Source organism: Saccoglossus kowalevskii, chromosome 11, assembly GCF_978046115.1.
Source record: "Saccoglossus kowalevskii chromosome 11, keSacKowa6.1, whole genome shotgun sequence".
NCBI classification, from domain to species: domain Eukaryota; kingdom Metazoa; phylum Hemichordata; class Enteropneusta; family Harrimaniidae; genus Saccoglossus; species Saccoglossus kowalevskii.
The window spans coordinates 16,448,033-16,470,212 of record NC_140651.1 but is presented as its reverse complement, the minus strand read 5'-3'; the positions used below and the strand labels follow the sequence as shown (position 1 = coordinate 16,470,212).

Genomic DNA, 22,180 nt, shown 5'->3' with positions numbered 1-22,180 from the left:
GCATGCTCAGAAAAATTTACTAAATCAAATGGTTTAACGTGGCGCCGTATACGAACAATTATAATTTTATTAAAATACGCCAAACGAAACAAATGTGCAGATATATATGAGGGTGTCAATCCAATACAATAATATAATATTCAGGGTTCCTAATTAATATGAACATATATAAAAAACACTCGCCTGCAATTCCAATAACTTTTGTTATGAATTTTGTGATAGCTCATAGTACTGGTACCTCTATAATCTGGCCAGGCCTTTCGGAATTATAAGTCGTGTGGGCATTTGGTGTTCAAAGATTACGTAATGGCGACCAATTTTAAAATGTTGGATGTCATACCAGTTTGTCAGTCTCATTTTAAATGAAGATTAATTCCTAGAATTTATGTTTCCATTAAACCCGATTCATACTTCTTTTAACACTTTATTAATTAGTTTGCGTAAATCATGATAATCCATCTAGATAAAATGTTTTGTCACTTGCAATCATTCTCTTGTCTCCATGATAACTGGGTCAACTTCTTTACATTTGTGATTCTAATGAGAATGTCATGACAATCTATCCTTGACTGTTTTAGTTATATTCTGAAAATAGTTATTCTATGACGGTAATCTTCTTTTTTTAAGTACAATGATACTTACTAGTAATAGTAAAATTAATGTGATTTTTTTAATTACAGAAATTGACATTTCATGTTATAAGAAGTGGGGTCACCGTACTCCGTTCAGAGAAAATCTTTTAATAAATTGGAGTGAAAATAGCATGTTCGGATTCAGCATTCTAAAATTATTATAACACTTTTTACACGAAAAGCCTACAGATATATCTTATCGGCACACTTTTAAAATCCTGCCAAGACTGATCCGTTCTAAATCATTTCTTTGCACACGTCGAGAAAAAAAACAAAAGCACCGAGCATGGCCGCTGCGGTCGGCTGATTTACGCCCTCTTGAGGTTGAACTTTGATATATTTCGAATAACAGCCAGTTAGTTTCCAGGATTTAGAGTGTTTCCTGCTCCGGGTTGGCAAATCGTTGGCTGTAATAATAACTTTATTCTGCGTTATCCGTTAACAGAATGCACCATGCCCATGCCCATGCCCTTAACTCATACATGCTGCAAAGACGGACCACGGTTACATACAAGTCCGGGCATCTCACTCCGACATGAGTACAATGTTTGACCTCAGTAGCCACTGGGGTCATTCATACACACCAAAAAGAATCGGCGTTCCTGTTGCTATACAACGTTGGTCCGTGAAAAATATTGTTATTGACTGAAGTCATTGACGAACGTGCTGTTTTGGCTACATTCACGGAGACACTGTCGTCGTATCCACAGTGACGGTTTTCTGCGATAAATAGGTTGAGCAGAATTCCTCGGGTTACTGGTTTCCAGATCGCGCCAAAGAGAGGAGTGAATCTGAATTCGAGTCTTGCGAGGTTTCTCCTGACAAGTTGTGTACGTTGGCATTCGATTTTACTTGCTGTACGCTACAGTGAATCTACTGTCATTCTGAGACACTTGCATCTATAACCCCATGAACGTAAGTTGTATGTGTATAACACCATTGTATGATACCATTGTTTTTATGGGCCACTCATTGCAAGTATAATGTAGTTTTTTTAGGGGTGGTCTTGTAAACTGATTTTATCGACCAATAAAGTCCACCTCGCAAAACAAAGACCAGAATAGACACGGACATTAACAATGAAAACTGTCGCAAAAGCATTAATTATGTTATTTCAGATTTTTTTTACAAAAAGTTACCTATCACCTGCCCTCCCCGTAATTAATGGAATGTTCCTAATTTGCTGATGGCATGCGCGTGTCCCCTTGTATAGGACTTAATACAGAGAGACTCGGGCGTATCAGAATGACATCATGGCGTTCTCTCTCTCACTCATAAAAAATATTTACTGGTATGACAACTGGGAAAATACTACAAAGACCCAATCTGAATAAGAACGCATCGCTGCGAGAGTCCCACAATATGGTAAGGACATCATTCTTTTTCTTGAAAAATCTGTGATTCTATATGTACTATACATATATATGTTTTCTTAATTCACATTCATACTGTGCTTAAAAAATGTAAAACACAAGGCCTGCTCAGAAACTATAAAATCAGCTATAGACATACATGTATTTGTTTTGTATGAATGATTTTCCGTGGTTTCCATTAGTATACATGCATGGCCACCTTTAGCGGTATTGGTATGTCACAGTCGAGCGACTGCCGAGAGCGTTGCTAGTGAGCATTCAATGTGTGTATATACTACAACGCATTGTGTGTTGAATCACATTTCAACTAAATGACCATTTTTTTTTTGTTGTGTTTACATTACACACGCAGTACTCGGTATAACATATGTCATCAACCCTTGAGATCTATGTTGTACGTATATGTATTGTTTCTCAGCATTTCCTTCTAAAGTATTGCCTGCCCAACTGTGATATATATTGTAATCAGAGCAAAGCAATCTCACACATCGATAAATGCATCTGTAATTTGATGATTGCAAGATATCCCTGTGTTTGAAATCAAATTATAAATGCATTGTTTATTTTTAAACCAATCTCTGCTATTTCTACAGAATTTAGATTGTTGCTAATATAGTATAAATTAAGCATCTTTCTCTCATTATTTGCCCATTCTAATCAGAATGTAAATATAAAATGTACTTACCGTAATTGTCTTGTCTCAGTTAAATTTGAGATTCTTTTAGCTCTTTGAGCGGTTTTCTGTGATTTTTGTAGGTGTTTAATTTGGAGCACAAATTTTGAGAACTTATGAAACCAATGTTAATTTTATTATATGTCAAATGATGACTATATACAATAATAATATAAATATTACATAAAACTTCTTTTTTTTGTTTTCAGTCTGTGATAAATGAGAGACTATTGAGTGCCTCCGCGGAAGGCAAGTCACATGAGGTAGCTCGCTTAATGAAGAGTGGCCGTTGTGCTGTCAACTACATCAGTGAACATGTAAGAAACAATGTTTTTATTTGGAAAAAAAGTATTATGAATTTATCACAAAAATACCGCAAAGTATGCACAAAGGGAGTACGGTGATCGTACAGTGTTTTACGAACAAGTCAATTTCATTTTTTTTGGTGTCAGATATATATTAATTACGGTAATATGAGGTTATTATGATGATACTGCAAATTATGCACAAAGACAGTACAGTGGGAGTATCAACAGACGCACAGCGGAGGTCAATGTGGCCGTGTACTGTCTGAGTGCATACTTTGCAGTAACCTTTAATAACCTAAGGATTGCATCATGGAAATACCAAAATTGAAAACGTTTAGAACATATTTAGCGAACTTCTTTGTGTGGAATCCGGTCAAACCCTGGGGGCAGTCATGTTTTTTTTTTTATTATTAGAGGACGCTTACGCGGGTAATCATTCCATATTTTGAATTCTCATTTCCTAATATGGTAGGATGAAATGCCCAGTGCAATATTGCAAAATTACGACATGCTGTACTTAAGGCATTACAGTGACAGATGTGTAATAATGATTTATATCCCAATATCATTTTTTTTGACTCCCATGTGCGAAGCACAAAATGGGAGTCTTTGCAGTTAGTGTGTCTGTATGTATGTGTGTATGTGTGTGTATGTGTGTATGTGTGTCCGACTGTTCCACTGCTATCTCAAGAACCATACATCGGTTTTTGATGAAACTTGGTGCATAGATGCTCTGGGCCAATGCGCAGATTTGATTAGGTTTTGGTAAAAATCCATGCTCGTTAATTACCTAATTTGCATGATAATTAGCTAATTTTTAGCTGTTCTATGACTGTTCCACTGATATCTAAAGAACCACTCATTGGATTTTGATGAAACTTGGTACATAGATGCTCTGAACATATGCGCAGATTTGATTAATTTTTGGTAAAAATCCGTGCATATTAATTACCTAATTTGCATGATAATTAGCTATTTTTTAGTGGTTCCATGACTGTTCCACTGATATCTAAACAACCACTCATTGGATTTTGATGAAACTTGGTACATAGATGCTCTGAACTAATGCTAGGTTTTGATTAGTTTTTGGTAATAATCCGTGGATACTAATTACCTAATTTGCATAATGATTAGTCAATTTTCGGTTTTTCCACTGATATCTCAAGTACTAATCATCACATTTCAATGAAACTTGGTACATGTACATAGATGTCATACGACACTGCACAGACCTGATAGTTTTTATGGTAATATCAGTACATATTAATTACCTAATTTGCATAATTAATTAATTTTCAGCATTTGATATAAGTAGTTAGCATTACATTTCAATGAAACTTGGTACTTACATACTCAAGGACTATGCAGAGATTGATTGTTTTCGATAAATATTTGTGCATATTAATCACCTAATTTGCATAATTAGTTAATTTTCAGCTTTTCCACGGGTATCTCAAGTACTAATCATCGCATTTCAATGAAACTTGGTACATAGATCCTTTAGGACTATGCAGAGACCTGATTAGTTTTAGGGTAAATAATTGTGCATATTAATTACCTAATTTGCATAATTAATTTTCAGCTTTTCTACTGATATCTAAAGTACTAATCATCACATTTCAATGAATCTAGAATTATGCAGACCCAATTAGTTTCCGGTAAATATTTGTGCATATTAATCACCTAATTTGCATAATTAACCAACTTTCACACTGATATCTCAGGTACTATACATCACATATCAATGAATGTACATGGATGCTGTAGGACAATAGACAGACCTGAATAATTGTGGGTTAAAATCTGTACATATTAATTACCTAATTTGCATAATTAACCAATTTTAAGCTTTCACACTGATATCTAAAGTACCGTAAAAACTCCAAAATTTCGACCGGTTTTAAATAATTGGTGTTAGAAATGTGACGTGTTTTTAGAGTCAAAATTAAGGTGCATTTTCGGACGGTCGAATTTTTCAGAATAGAAATCAGCAAAAAAAAATGGGGATGATAGACAGTGTGCTTCATTAGTTTTTAAAAAATGCAATGTCCGTCAATTGACGTAAACTTCCTCATGTTTCACGGTAAAAGCAAAGGTCGTGGCCGAGTTGTAACTCAAAATCTAAACAAAGTCATCAATCAGTGAGTATTATGACAAGCAAAACAAAACATCAAGACGCGGAGAAGAGGTCAGCACAAAACTAATAGGTCAAAAGACAAAGCTGTCTCGCACTACCTAGGAAAACTTGCGAATGTTCGAAGTACAGGTACCCATTGGACAAAAGATACATGGAAGTTTAGCAAACGATCTCCCCGACCCAGTGCAATGTATCCGGTTAGAATCAAAGCTCACGTGTCCCTTATTTGAGCACCGTACCGGTGATTTGAGGGACCAAATTCTGCCGTAAATTCGCCCTTGGATTAAAAAATATAATGGGATTTAAGAAAATAAAATGGGACTTTTAAGGTGTATTTTGGCGTCATTTGTCGGACATTTCAATCAATCCTGCCGGCTAAAATAGAGTCTAAGTTTTACCGTAGTCATTGACGTCTGTCTATTCAAGAGTACACGTGTATGATTTTTATCGTGACTAGCGTGAGCGGGTAAGCTTCCTTTCGAGAATGAGCTGTTATCACTGTGAACAATGTTAAATTATTCTTCAGATGACCAGTTTATTTTTTAAAAACAACTAATTTTTTTATTTAAAAAAAATCATGCCGTTTTCGCATCATCCAGCTTTTTGATTGGTTAATTAGCGATTTGACCTATTTGACCTAAGAGAACATGGCGGATATCCTACAGCATCAAACGTTTATACGAGACCGGAATCATTCGCTTACGATGAAACTAAGTTGACTTTTATTTGTATTTCATAACCATTCAACAAATTTATTTTGTGTACATTATTATAATCACTACTGAGTACAGTAATAATCAACAATTCAGAAACGCAGCATGCCGAGATTTTTGTGTTCGTTTTTATTTGAAACTTCGTTTATTTAGAATATATTTTCGTTACCAATAAAATAAAAATCTCTCAGTCAATCAGAAACCCGGATTCATGCCTTTGAGGAAGGTCCCGTTTGAACGCTCACATCGTTTTTTTTTTCGTTTGGGGGAAAACTAAAACTGGTCGCAATTTTCGAATAAGAATGAGTCGGCAATTTTTAGTGGAGTCGAAAATTTGGAGGTAAATAAAACACCGAAACCCGGCAAATAAATAGGCGGTCAAATTTTTAGAGGGGCCGAAATTTTGGAGTTTTCGCGGTGCTAATTATTCCATTTCAATGAAACTTAGTACAAAGATGCTCTAGGACAATGTACAAACCTAATTAGTTTGGGGTAAAAATCTATTCATATTAATTCCCTAATAAGCATAATAATTCATAATTTTTTGGTTCTAATCACATTTCAATTAAACTTGGAGACATAGATTTTCTGTTACATTGCGCAGACCTCATTAGTTTTACACTCAAATCTGGTCATATTAATTTTCTGATTTGCATAATTAGTTTTCAGCTAAGTAATTTCGAATTATATTTAATGTGTCTCCAATACTCTCAGCACATGGGAGTTCTTTCTAAGCTTTCTTTGATTTATATAATTTATTCGTATTCATTCCAAGGACAACAGAATTAAACTACAGGCTCTGCAAATACAACACAACAAACATTCACACATAAGTTACATTGAATAACCAAAAAATACATTAAATAAAAATATAATATAAAGAAAAAGAATATTCTAGTGATTTGTGGAATGCCATAGTGTAAGATACAATGTATACAAATCTTATCTAAGATTACTGTTTATCGTATCGCTACCAGTAGCAGCAAATATATATGTTATTTTTTTAACTCAGTGTATCCATTAATATTTGGACTATTTTACTTGAAAAATGCAGAATTACTGGTTGTTAAATATGCTTTTTAAATTCAGCTATGTGCGTTCATTGTACACCCCAAATTAATTGAAATATTCAGTTAAAAAATTAAGCTCCATTTCAGTTGCACATGCATTTACATTTCAATTACATTTAAAATTGCCAGACTGAACAAAGTAATGAAATATTTATTGCCATGGTGATTCTGATTTTCCAGTGTTCTAGTTTATTATGATATTAACATATAACTGTTGGCAATTATTATAATCAACATGATTTGTTTGACTTATTTGGGCTTTATTAATTATTAAGTCTGTAACACCTGCCTTCAGACATTTAAATTAACTTGTTATTGCATTGTTAAAATGGTCTTGCAGTGTTTCCTTGTGTACGTATGTTGTCATGGTGATGACCTATTTTGAATTGCATTTAAATAGAATGACAGTCACCAGCAGTTTAATGTGATATATACATTGTATGCTAAAATGCCATTATTATTATTTTTGCTCCCGAGATTTTTTTTCTCAGAATTTAAAGCTTATTCCACCATTTGTTCATTCAAATCAAATTATTTAATTCAGGTAAAATGCAACTGTTTTTTCCCCACACAAATATTGTTGCATGCAGATGTTTACTGTTAATTCTTTGAAGTTCAAGGTTATGTTTTGAAGGAAGTGTTTAACATTATTAACTGTAATAGTTTTCAAGTCTAATATTACGAGTAAAAAATTCTGTTAGTATATCATTTATGAATAAGAAGCAATATCAATTTTTATTTTGACATAAATTCCATGACATTTTGTCATACTTGTAATCTATATGAATCAGACTTTTGTATAGTTTATTATAGTAGTGTATGCACTTACATGTATGATAAATGCAGACGTGATTCAGTATAAAATACATGCAATTGTTTCTCTTTATATGTTTCTAGTAACACGACAAAAAACAAATGTTTTTTTTCCCAATGATCAGAAGTTCTAAAAATCCGTCTCTTTTGATTTCTCTTTATAGCACATAAAATAAAAAAATACAAATTCTCAATACTGTTAAATACTTTATTTTAGCTGGAATTAATTTTCGCTGAGAAGACTTTTTGGGTGTTTTTATAGAATTTATTTTCACTGATTTTTGACGAGTTCAATGTAAAATATAGGAAAAAAATATATATTTGCAGGATTTTTTTTCACTGACACATTCCTTCAGCGACAATAGCGAGAATTAATTCCAAGCGAAAATAAATTATTTTACAGTAATTAAATTATAATTTATTGTTCTTTCAACTGTTGGTACTTTATCTTGCAGGGCAACACAACTGCACTACACAAAGCAGCCGCCTACGGTCACATCAAAATAGTGGAGATACTATTGGACTGTGGAGCTAACACCAATATGAAGGACAAGGTGATGATATTATTATTCTTTTAATTCTAAATGCTGATGCTTTCTATTGACATATTTCATTAATTATAATATGTGAAAATAATAATCTTGATTGAAAAATATTATTTTCCTTTTTTGTTTTATTTGTAAAATTGGAAGGTCAGAGCGATACAGTTGATATTAAAGTGATTTATCAACCCTGTAAATAAGAACGAATTATTAAACAATTTAGGAATAAATTATCATCAGTTGAATTCAAAGTTTGCTAATTTAAATTTTTCTTGATGCAAACAATTATGCTAGTTCCTGTATGTGCAGTGCGATGACCACCAGCCTTTAATGATACACTCTTTACACAGTACAAGAATCACAATTGTTCTGTATTCAAGTGTACATTGCACTGCTTATTTGGACTTGACTTTGACTGTGGACATAAATATAATATCCGATTTAGATTTGACACAATAGTTGCTATAACAACATGCTAAAACAAATTCCAGTAGGGGTGTTCATAACTTACGATGTGATCGTCTAAACACCTGGCGGGAAAACATCCATCAAGGAAAATTTATTCTTGATTTTTTGATACCCAGCTTCCTGATTTATTTTTTTGACAGTGACTTTATGTGGTAGTGGTGGTTGCCGAGTAACTTTGCTTTACTTGGTGACTATTTGATATAACCTTTACCCTGTTGTTGCTGCTATGATAACCTTTGACCTGAAGTTAATTGAGTAACAAGTGGTAGCTGCCTTCATAACTTTTTTGCTGCAACAAATGATGAATTTATAAAACTTTATGAATTTTTATGGTCTAATGCAATGATATGATAATGATATAGTCCTCTTAAAATTACAACCTAATAATAATTGTATTGACAAATAATAAGTAGCTCTTACTTCAAGTCAAATCTCACAGATATTTCACTAGGGGAAATTCAAATTGAAATAAGGAAACTCATTGGGTATTAATTTTGCTTATTTCGCTGGCTGGAAAATGCACTAAATTAAAACCTAGTGAATATGTCAAATTGAGCATAGAACACATTATCTAAATGATAAAACCGTGAATTTAAAACCCACTAAATATGCCTGAAATGGTAGCAACCCCAAGGTTTGACAGCTTGCTCTGTAATCCAAAATGTTAATAAATTCATAAGACTGTACTTAAACTTAGCTACATGTATCATATTTTTAAGAAAATGTTAAAATGTCTTAACCCTCTTGCTATTAAATGTGATTTATAACCAGGTCATTTTCTCCTCTAAGCCTATTTGATTTATTACAGACGAAAGACCCAACCAATTATGCTAGTTCCCTCCTGCGTCATTGACTTTAATAACATAAAATCCTACATTGATGATTCTACAGCGATCTTGAATAACATTTTATTATTGTGTTTTTTTGTAAACAAAATAACATATTCCATGTGCACAACTTCAGATGTTTCATACAACCACATATACCGGTAAAGGATCTTTATTTATTCTTGAAAACCTCTCTCCTCAGTAACGAGCTGTCCCAACTTGATTACAAGGATTTTATTTTTAACTCAAAACCCTACAAAATAAGTCATATAAGAGGGCATCCTGAACTGGGTAATATTCAGAGGGGTGCACCAATATTTTTTTTTGGGGGGGGGGGTGCTAGTATAAAATTGTATTGAAAATTGTATGATTGCAACCCTCCTAAAAAAAAATAATGGTCTGCCCCTTCCTCATACATGTATTAATTCATCAACAGGCCGGTTACAGCCCCTTACACTGGGCTTGTCAAAATGGATATGCAGACGTGTCTGAGGCACTGTTAAATATCCATGCTGATGTTAACTCCAGAGATAAGGTACGTAGTCAGTTACTGGGCAACGATCAACGATTTAAATGTTCACGCCTTTTAAACATCCACTTTGGCATCGCTACAAGTTGTAAATATATAAATATGTCAGTACAGTGGTTTGAATAAAACAACACAGGGTCTTTTTACATTACTGTATATTTGCAGTGGCTGACCCAAGATACAATAAATGTTGGTTTCATTTGTGCTTCAAATGACGCAAGTATGGTTCAGTGATTGGCTGAAATTGTTTGTGTTTGGACAAATTAATTCCACAAATGTAATTCCTAACTAGTACTATAGAAGTGTAATTTTCAAGGCTACACGGCTGATTTTTACTAAGTCACTGAAATTTACCTTACATGTACTGTATAGTTTACAGCTAGATAGAAATAAAAAAAAGAAATATAAAACAAAGTTTGTCTACCAAAAGTTCCACCAAAGTTTCAGAACAAAGCAAAGGTAATGGAGCCTCTCCATTTTGTGAATTTATTAGTTATTGTTTGTGTTATAGATAACATACTATTAATTTTCAGTGATGTATTTATGACAATTTCTTGGGCATGAATGTGTCCAAAAATATTTTTAACATTTTGTGTGTGAGCAAGAATTCATCATTCACTGTCGTCGTTATGAAATATATGTGTATGTGGTTCTGTTAATAAAACTACTTATTCGCAATGGCGTCACTGTGGATAGCAAGCTAGAGCTAGTCAATGAGCGGCATTTGTTATCAGAAATTCACATTCGGTGCTTGAAAAAAATGTAAACAAATTCGATGACCTAAGGTGAATTTCCACTTCAGAAAGCAACGATATTAATTATAATACTGTTGTATTGTGTATTTAAAAATTATGTTGACTGTATTGGTGTTTTTATGTTAATTTTTTGTTTTCCACAGTATGGAAGGACTCCGTTACACTTGGCTGCTGTTAACGGGCGCAAAGCTGTGGCTGAGGTTTTGTTGAGAAGAGAACCGGAAATCAACGCAGTACCAATCGATGTGAGTATACTGTACCACTTGTCAAATTTTCCTTCCAGCAATTTATCCAATTTGATTATTTTAATAAACTTCTGACAAAGAGTGAATTTCACCAGATTCATTGCGACTCAACCCCGGTGAAGTTTACTGAAAATTATTTTGTCTCAAATTGGGATGGCTTGAAGTACAGCCATTAATACACATTAAATGAATTCAGAATACAGTATTATTTCTATAGACAAGTCTTAGTTATCGATGTCTGAGTTCAAAACCTTTTTTTAAATATTCCCATTGCATTGCATTGCATGAACCCTGTTGGCAAAACTATGTTTCAATTAATTAAATTACCTTGTCAACAACAAATTGCCTGCATCAGCCATGATTGTTTCACTGCACATTTTTACTATAATTAGTAACTGTAGCGCCTCTGTTGTCCTGTATTTAGTCCTTCAGATAATGTAAAAAAAAATTTCTATATATCACAGATTTGGGTGATTCTTTTTTTAATTTCAAAATTCAGTGATTCTCGTTGTTGCCTTGAAATGTAATATATTTTATATAAACAGTGTCCAGACTAATTTAAATTGTAATTTTTTTATGTAAGTAAACTATTTTATTTCCCTCGAAAATTTTAAATATTTTGAAAAATTTAAAACAAAATACAAATCAAAAAATTGAATTTTCTGATCAACGGAATTTCCAAAATTAGTACTTGTGCAAATACTGTAAACCTTATTAATGTTTTCCATTTGAAGATCTTATAACATTTGTGAGAACCCGCAGTGAAATTTTCACTGAACACTGCAACATACTACAATTTTCACTAACTTGTCTCGGCTTGTGAAATTAGTTATAAGCAGTCTAAGTCTAAATTGCTCTCTTTTATAAGATATCCCACTATCTTTGTTTTCCTACTGACCCCTTGAATGAATGTTTTACCTATAAAATACATGTGTTTATGTTGAGAAAATAACCACTATAAATCAGTGAGTATTACTTGCATTACTATATGTATGTCAAACCATGGAACTATAAACCCCAGGAAGAACAACCACTTCGTTTCCTTTGAACTATGATAGTTGCCGCGATGACGAATGTTTATTTTGACTGTCTATTTCGTCGCATTAAAAAATAAGCCGATTTACGCAAATGAACGTTTATCTCCGACTATCGGTCATTTTCGGAGTCAATCAGGCGACTTCGGGGATCACGTGATCGAGTTGTTTCGGTTATAGCATAAAAAAACAATGGCGCCAAGACAAAAACACTGATAAATGAGCGACATTCAACGGGAAAAAAAACACATTGCCACTTCTGGCGATCGAAGGGAAACACGGAATAAGTCGGGATATCTCGACAACAAACAGCATACCAAACCCCATGTTTCGCAAACTTTCGCAACCTTATTTTTTCGAGAGTTGAAAAAAACATGAAATAATCTAAAAACGACATTGAAAATTATGAAATCTCGCTAAACTCCGACCCGTTGCATGATTTCCGGTACACTGAAGGTCACCCTGCAGACCGACTTGTTTGCGCATGCGTAGTTAACGAAATATTTTACTGCGCAGATATGAAATATTTTTTTCAAGTTTTCCGTTTCCAGCAAAGCGGTTGATACGGGCGTATCGGCGGCAACTAACATAGAGTATGACTAATGTTGTGGAAACAAAAGCGAAAGCACTGTAAGATAAACTAAGACAAAGGTTTTTTTAATCCTCTTAGTTTCGTTGTTCTTCCTGGGGTTTATAGTTCCATGGTCAAACCAAGTAATGAAATGAAAGGCGCGAGTTTCACCCCAGGTTACACTATTGTTATTTAAATCACACTCAATTCTCCACTCAAGTAACTGCCCTATTGTATTGTTGGTAGGTATTATTCTTAGTTGTATGCACTAAACTCTCCTCTGTTGAACAGTTTTCTTTTTTTTTCTTTTGTGATTGTAATGATTGTGGATATGTAAATAACCCTGCCATTTGGGTGATTATTATGGTACAGATCCCTCTGTGATCTTATATGTTTTCCATTCAGGGCGAGTTTTCTCTTTGGGGGGGGGGGGGTATTAGTTTCTGTTGTTCTTTGCCATTCTTCATTGTATGTTAAATTGCTTGTTGAAAGTTGTTTTCACATACCAAGGTTGCTTTCTGTTGATGCATTAAATGAACCTGGTTCAGTTAATCTGTCCTGGGAAGTTTGCAAACACGTACAACTTAAAGTAAATTAATTAAGCACGCAGTGATCATGAGTTGATTATATGTTGTAAACCTTAAAAAAATATCATGAAATTTCAAATGAACATACTAGTATATAAATTCTGCCCCTCACTCTAAGCCAACATTTGATAGTCTCATACATGTATTTGTTGATCGCTCAAAAATAAAAGGTTTTGCCTCGCATCCTGGGGAAAATAGGAAAATTATGTGGTGGTGCAATTAAATCTTTTTTAATTAAGATTATTTAACACCTCAACACAGCTAGATAAATGTTCTGTATTTAACAATTATCAGATGATGCTTTTCTATACATTATTAAATGTTTATTTGGATCGACAAAAAATCCTCTGAAAACAGAAAACATTTCCCTGCTCTACCACATGTGGTGCCCTTTACTGCTACACAAGATATGCCTTGCCTTATTTAGAATATGCAGGATATATGATAGATAAGAACACCTTCTCTATGCAGGATTTTTTCATGACTGAATTTTGAATGCCTGGAAATATTCATTGGGTACTAATTTCAATTTAGGAGTCTTGAATTTGATGATATTTCATTTCAAATTGACTCACCAGAGTCAAAATGGCTGTCAGTGTTACATGAAATGCTCTATGATGAAAATCACTGCAGTTTCCAACAGGAAACACAGGTTTGAGCAGATGGTCTTTATATAAAAATGTTCACTATGGGAAGGTGGTCTTTATATAAAGGTGGTCACTATGGACAGGTAGTCTTTATATAAAGGTGGTCACTATGGGAAGGTGGTCTTTATATAAAGGTGGTCACTATGGACAGGTAGTCTTTATAACAATGTGATCACTATGGACAGGTAGTCTTTATATAAAGGTGGTCACTATGGACAGGTAGTCTTTATATCAAGGTGGTCACTATAAGCATGTTGTCTTTATATAAAGGTGGTCACTATGGGCAGGTGGTCTTTATATCAAGGTGGTCACTATGGGAAGTTGGTCTTTATATACAGGTGGTCACTATGGACAGGTAGTCTTTATAACAATGTGATCACTATGGACAGGTAGTCTTTATATCAAGGTGGTCACTATGGACAGGTAGTCTTTATATAAAGGTGGTCACTATGGACAGGTAGTCTTTATATAAAGGTGGTCACTATGGACAGGTAGTCTTTATATCAAGGTGATCACTATGGACAGGTAGTTTTTATATAAAGGTGGTCACTATGGACAGGTAGTCTTTATATCAAGGTGGTCACTATGGACTGGTAGTCTTTATATCAAGGTGGTCACTATGGACAGGTGGTCTTTATATCAAGGTGGTCACTATGGACAGGTGGTCTTTATATCAAGGTGGTCACTATGGACAGGTAGTCTTTATATCAAGGTGGTCACTATGGACAGGTAGTCTTTATATCAAGGTGGTCACTATGGACAGGTAGTCTTTATATCAAGGTGGTCACTATGGACAGGTAGTCTTTATATCAAGGTGGTCACTATGGACAGGTAGTCTTTATATCAAGGTGGTCACTATGGACAGGTAGTCTTTATATCAAGGTGGTCACTATGGACAGGTAGTCTTTATATCAAGGTGATCACTATGGACAGGTAGTCTTTATATCAAGGTGGTCACTATGGACAGGTAGTCTTTATATCAAGGTGGTCACTATGGACAGGTAGTCTTTATATCAAGGTGGTCACTATGGACAGGTAGTCTTTATATCAAGGTGGTCACTATGGACAGGTAGTCTTTATATCAAGGTGGTCACTATGGACAGGTAGTCTTTATATCAAGGTGGTCACTATGGACAGGTAATCTTTATATCAAGGTGATCACTATGGACAGGTAGTCTTTATATCAAGGTGGTCACTGATGCAGATTTGACTGTACCAAGATTTAATCACATACATGTATGTAATTACAAACAATCACACTATCGACATTACATGACGATTGGTGTGTAAATAAAATACAGCAAGCAATATTTAGGCAATTGTGTTTATTTTCTGCGTACATGTTTGTTTCCAAGGTTGGAATCAGTTACTGTAAAATGACTAATTTTCACTGGGTTTAAATTTCGTTGATTTACCATTTCAGGCATATTCAGTGGATTTTAAATTCACGGTTTTATCATTTAGATAATGTGTTCCATGCTAAATTTTACATATTCACTGGGTTTTAATTTAGCCCATTTTCCAGTAAGCAAAATTAGCAAAATTAAAACCCAGTGAATAATTAACTCCACTACAGTATCCAAACTAATTTTCCCCCGCCCACTTGGTTTGGATAATCGAGGTTCGACTGTACTCGTTATGTAACAGAAAAAATAATCAACATTGCTAAATAAAATCGTTGTATGTTGGACTAAATAGTAGTTGTTGTTATATACCCGGTATATCTTTGCTGTAGATCATGGGTAAAAAGTCCGGAGCAGTGTACCAGAATCCATGGAAAGGGTTGACACCACTACATTGTGCATGTGATTGGGGCCATACCGGCGTGGTTGATGTCTTACTGAAAGCCAAGATCAATGTCAATATCAAAGACACGGTGGTGAGAAAAATTTACCGCTACTTTGAGAAACGAAACATATTCATAAAATATGATCATAGCTATTTGTTTGTTTGCATGTGTGGACTTTCACACAATTTCAAACCTCATGAATTCATTAATAAGTCTAACTTTTGTCCAATTCACTTTTTCATAAGACTTAATTTTCAGAAGAGTTTAAACCAAAGACACTAGAAAATTCAGTGTCTTTGCTTTATTAAAACAAAAATTACGATAATGGTAATGGAAAATCATTACGTAATAAGTGTTATTTGTTGACAATATGCAATGAAATCTGTTATATTATGCATGAAATCGAACGTAAAAACAGGACAAAGATAATAGTTTGATACAAATGTGTAGTGATGCTATAAAGTTAAATATATATATTAACAGAAAGTCTCCAAATATCTATATATATTATTACACTGTCTGTTTTACCACATTAAATGCAATGTTTTTCGTTTTTTGTTCACTACACATTTTTGATGAAATGTTATATAAGTATATATAACTTTCCATAATATTTAGAATCATTTATTTTTTTAAACTGTGATTTGATGGGATTATATGTATTTTCAAGTAATTTTTTGATGTATACAAAAGACTTTTTTCTGTTTTTCTTTCTCCTATGTACAATTACTGTATAAAATGTAGACCTATGGATATTTTCTGTTTACCTTGTAATTTTTTATTCATCTGTAGCTTGGTAGAACTCCACTCCACCTAGCTGCACTGAAGGGTCACCAGAATGTGGTTGATCTGTTGATAAAAGCTGGAGCAGACATTAATGCTGAGGCTGATATTTTAGTTGGAATGATATGGGGATCATCCGTCCAGAATCCATGGCGTAACTGTACTCCGTTGATGTGTGCCACGTACTGGGGACACAGTGGTGTGGTCTTGTCATTGGTCAAAGCTGGCGTCGACGTCAATGCGGTAGATTTGTCAGAGGTTAGTTATCTTACCTTTACTTAAAATTTGCGCTTTGTGATTATGTGAAATATTTTATGGTCTGTATTTGCAAAAATTAAATGTGAGAAGCATATGATGTAAGTAATTTGACGAGTTTTGAGTTTCTGGGCATGTTCCGTGGTTGCCACGCTACTGAACGCACATGCGATAGAAGGGAAAGTAAATTTAACAATCAATTCATCCCTGGGTGTGTTTGTATCAGTTTTTCGTAAGTTGAATATACATGCATGCTTGTATGTTTTCCCCAGAAAGATTTTACAAAGCCACATATGGATAACATACATGTAGAGACAGAGTCTTTTCTAGAAAGAAAACTACAAGAGAGAGCACTGCAATTTAGTGGTGCCACCAAGTTAGGGAGATAGGGTTCTCCCTACCCGGGTTTGGAGTTTTTGATAATTCTAAGTTAAAATAGAGCATTCTATGGCTTCCTTGAGGCCAAAACTACTATCAGACAGGTCACAGTTGAAGGCTGTGGCCACATGTGATCCCTGGTCAATCAGAATTTTATGGTTGCCAGAAGATCTGCTCCCCAGGGTAAGGGGGCGCATGGCCATGGCATGAGGGCACTGTGCCCTGTTCCCTTGTTTAAAAAAAAAATCCCTGTAGGGATATAAATTATATTTTGTCCCTTTTTATTTTGAGTGTATGAATGTAAAACACATTTTCTATATTCAATGAAAAGTTTGTGAGCTTTCATGGTAGTGTTGGATTTCTACAAATACAGAATCAATTTGCCGTACAAAACTGTAGCTGGTACAGAAAGAAAATTGTCTAACACTGCATATTTCTGCTGACCCAAGTGAATCTACGTTGATTCAATCCCTCTCCACACACATGGTAGCCAAGCAACTACACACCTTCATGGGAACCCAAAACAAATTTATTGTTTCAGCTTCTTATTTGTGCATTTGAATTTTATTTTCTGATGATTTTGCAGTGTTTCAACATGTATTGATTCACCAAGTTTCTTTAGACTATCCGTTTTGATCATATTAATTCCAATTCATGACCTCAGAATGCAACATTAAACTTATATTAAAAATACTTCTTTACTGGTTTTTCCATGTTTATTGAATTGGACTCTCCGAGCATTAAATTGTGTTTTCTGGGTATATCAAAACAACTAAGTTAGATTTAAAGTGTGCAAAATTTTAGCGCTTTTAAAAACAGTATTTGTTGAGCACTACTAATCATATTGTGGCTTTGACACCGAATTCCAGAATAGTGTAGATCAGTATGTAATTGCATTAAAAATTGATTCAATAAAAACAAAATAAAAATTGAAAAGTAACTCAGGAGGGCGCTGTTAATTGCTTTTGTTTTTTTTTCAGTATGGTTGCACATCTCTGCATCTTGCATGTATCAGGGGACATCTTGCTGTTGTACAGGCTTTATTCCAAGGTAAAGTTGATGCTGATGCCAAAGCTGATGTGGTAAGTATTTCGTCAATTCATATTTATATGCACAGACATGTTTTTATTTTCTCAGTAGCTAGGATTAGTTTGTCACAGTGATTAGTTTACAATTAGTGATTGACAAAATGCTTTAATAAAAAAGTCTCCCTTACACTATATGTGTTTCCATGGAAACTAAAATTTCTCTCATTGTGGTAGATTCACTCTGGTGATAATTTTGTATGCAAAACCAGGACTAGCATAATGTAGTTTCTAACTTCTGAATTGATTGGAACCTTTGACCATTATTGTAGATTTTGAAAACCCTGATCAGTGTAGCATTCTAAGTATTCCATCAGTATCTGAACTTTAATTTCCTTAGAAGCCTTTTTTAGGCAGTCAGATGAAAATTGTGTACAGTGAAAATGTTGCCGAGTTCAATCATCATTTTTCAATCCTCTTGTAAATGCAGTCAATTCTTTGCAAAATTGTTTGATCAAGAATCATGTATTTCTATTATTTTATTAGAAAGTAGATAAGTTGTGTGGTTCTATATTCAACAATTCATGGGAGAGTTGTACACCGTTACACTGCGCTACATTCTGTGGTCATGTGTCAATTGTTAAACTTTTACTGAAGAAGAAAGTGCAGGTGTATGCCCAGGACGCCGAGGTGAGTGATTTATTTAGCATGTTACTTTTCTTACTAAAAAATATGTATCAATCCGTTGCTGGATTTAATATTGGTGTGATATGATTGGAGGAGAGGATTAGAAACGAGCTGGTCACATAGAATGAATAAATAAATCATAATCAGTTTATGCAAGCCATGGCGATATTCCTCTAATGGCATCTACACGTAGAACAAACCATGCAAACACTAATCTGGAAAGCTCATACAGGTTCAGTAAACTTGATTTCTGTGACAATCAAAACAATATTGTCAATATGGATGCTAAAAGCCACAACAATATTCTATTTGTTGATTGCGAACAGCTGACAAGATTGTGTTCACTTTAATCACTAATGAAGCGCTTTGTCACATCAGAGAAACAAATCTCAATATACTTCTCAGTTGCAGTTTTCATCTCATAGCTGAATGAACAAAATAATATTCTCAGAAAACAACATTTATTTCTCGACAGAGTTGCCTGCAAATTAGTGCTAAAAAATGTTTCATGTTAATTCCGGTTTACTCTGAGATTTATGTCATATAGGCGATATATAACTGACTGCAAATGGCGTGATAATCAATTCATCTTTTTATTTAATTGTAGCGCAAGACAGCATATGCTATAGCAAAAGAGAGAAAAAATACAAAATTAGCTGCAATGATAATGAAACGATGTCGGGTAAGTTTTTCATTTTCATCAGATATCTGATTGTACATATCCATTGTGTTCTTAAAGATGGTGGTTGTTGTGCATGCATGCATGAGATATGGGTACCTAATTAATAGATCAATGCACAAAAGAGCCCAACACCACTGAGAGAACAACTGAGCATGCCCAGAAAAAATAATTAGCTTAGATTATAATGCTGTGGTTTGTAGTGATGTCATGACCTTGATCTGAATCAGTGATAGATGGTTCGTACCATTACAAATCTCAGTGGAAACTGTAGCGGGGGGTCAGGCCTACATTTTGAAGGGAATTATAGTGGTGATACTGAAACAAACCCAGGTCCTGGTAATATACAAAGACCTGATTTAATCAATAATCCTTGGGTGTGACTATAGACTCTAAGAAGTGAAATTCAGTACTCCATACACAACTGTAGACTGATCAAAATTTACATTCATGTTTGCGACTGTATTCTAACCTGCAGGCATACATGTATATTTAAAGGGAGGCAGTTGTCGCACCGCGTCCTGTTCGATATGGGACTCATAGTAACGTACATAACGCGTGTAAAATACATTGTTTATTTAGAATTTGAACACGCATTGCGCGAGGACCACTGCGATTTAAATGTTATTAAAAATATACCAGTAATCAAATTATTAATTTCTTCATTTTCGTAGGAGTACCTAATAAAAGAACTTTTTGTGAAATATGCTGAACGAGTCGGCCCCGGAACACGGTGGAAGAGATTAGCTCTGGCACTGTTCTTTTCAGAGGAGGATATTGACAAGATAGAAGAGATGTACAAAGATGAGGAACCTGATGACAGATACAAAAAGAGTTGCGTACACGTGTTGAAGATCTGGTTGGATGACCAATCAGCATGGCCGGATTTACAGGAAGTGGACGATGCCATGCATAAAATAGAGAAAATTGGAAAAGGAGGTATTGTGAACCTTTTAATTTTTACTACTACAAATTTTCACTGACTCGTTAAATTTCATGAAAATTAAAGCGGTTTACAGTAAATGAAATTGATATCTTTTTTGGAATAAATTGGTTGTCAGATATTTGGTCAACTTTTAATCTTATTTTTCTTATTAAATGTACAATGTTACACATTTGTATTTCACCTGAGTTTAATAACTGGTGGTTTGGAAATTGAAAATATTGTCAGAAAAATTGTTATGGAATAGATTTTGTTAACATTAACATGACTTAGATGCCAAAGTTTTCTCCATATAATCAAAGTGAACAATTTGCGTGTTCTCTTTTTAAAATGTTTGGTCATAGGCATTTCAGTAAAAATATCACAATTACTCTAAGATGTTGATTTCAATTATGTGATAAATACAAGTTTTCATATTGGCTTCCTATTTCAGACGTTATGTTTGGCGGAGATTCCTCAGAAGGTGCAGGTGCTAGGGGAAGAAGAATGTCCAGCTTTGCCGGGAAACATTTACTGAATGGAAAATAACTGAGCTGTGATTGGTGGAAAAGACACCACACGACGAATTGTGCTGCTGGGTTGCAATGCATCATAGGAAATTCACTAACTTGCCATACTACTGGTATTATCTGGGGTTTGTGGCAAAGTCGATATTATAGGAATCTAAATCCAAAAAAGGAATACACAAATGCAGTATCAGAGATGATATCTGTATGTAGAATCAATTTATAAAGACAAAAAACATTGCGTCAGCTTTCCAAGTGACCATGAATACTAATCATCTGACAATTAAGAATGTTTTGTATAACATTTTTGTTTATTTCCAGATTTATTTAGATTAAAATATCAACTTTCTGTATTTGAATGTGCACAGGATACAATGTGCTCATCAAAAAATGAATACAGCTATGACTATTTTTATCAATGGATTGTATTATTAATCAAAATTATTAATAAGTCAATCAAAAACTTTTTGTATATTTAGTTGTATATATGAATTTGTAATTTTTATAATTTCATTTAATTGTACATACTGTTTACTTTTTGCCAAATTTAATATATTTTACATATTGCATACAAATTCAGTACATTATATGCAAATGAGGTTGTTAATTAGATTAAAGCAAGCTGGTGGTGCAAGGTATATGTAAATGCATTTACTATTTAAAAAAAACAACTTTTCAAATGTATCAATTTATTGAGAATGTTTCTTCCAAGACCAGCAGTAGAAGGTTTTTTGGATAATGCTGATAGTTTTAAATAAGAAAGTTCCACATTCCTATCCTTCGTTGTTCAGCTGAGATGTTAAGACGGTTTCGGTAATAGTAATATACATGTATACTAGTACATTGCAAAGCTTGCTCTGCTAGGTTTGAACTATTAATTTTTAAAACAAAGGAAATTTGAGGTTCCAAACATTGAGGGCGCCTCCTAAACCAGTAGGAATTGCTATATGCAGTGTTGTCAAATTCAAGCTGTCAGTAATATGGGTTTATCTGTAGTCCCATTCTTGTGCAGAAAAACACTCTCCACTTATAAAGAAACTGAGTGTAATGTAAAATAAAAATCAGCTTTGGATTTATTAATTCCATCTCTTAATTTTTCTGTCATTGAGCATTTTACAATCATGCATACCTTTTCCTTTTTATAAAGAAATTTAACACATTACCAGATAATTTTATACGCATTGCTGAATAAAATTTGATACTTTTTTTTA

The 22,180-nt window shown here is 34.0% G+C and overlaps 1 protein-coding gene across 1 annotated transcript; it reads left to right on the top strand.

Moving 5' to 3' along the window:
* The first annotated feature begins 1,818 nt into the window (after positions 1 to 1,818).
* On the top strand, positions 1,819 to 22,180 carry LOC100375695 (uncharacterized). Its single transcript, XM_002740299.4, has 12 exons — positions 1,819 to 1,997; positions 2,888 to 2,995; positions 8,175 to 8,273; positions 9,993 to 10,091; positions 10,984 to 11,085; positions 15,660 to 15,803; positions 16,506 to 16,754; positions 18,110 to 18,211; positions 18,701 to 18,844; positions 19,449 to 19,523; positions 20,195 to 20,459; positions 20,897 to 22,180. The coding sequence occupies exons 1-12, from the start codon at positions 1,926 to 1,928 to the stop codon at positions 20,989 to 20,991; spliced, it is 1,554 nt and encodes a 517-aa protein (XP_002740345.2). The 5' UTR covers positions 1,819 to 1,925; the 3' UTR covers positions 20,992 to 22,180.

Excerpts from the sequence above, each read along its gene's own strand:
- LOC100375695 (XM_002740299.4), top strand. The coding sequence starts at position 1,926 with ATGACAACTGGGAAAATACTACAAAGACCCAATCTGAATAAGAACGCA. Across the intron at positions 2,996-8,174 it reads TCAACTACATCAGTGAACAT|GGCAACACAACTGCACTACA; the intron begins GTAAGAAACAAT and ends TTTATCTTGCAG. Across the intron at positions 18,845-19,448 it reads TGTATGCCCAGGACGCCGAG|CGCAAGACAGCATATGCTAT; the intron begins GTGAGTGATTTA and ends ATTTAATTGTAG.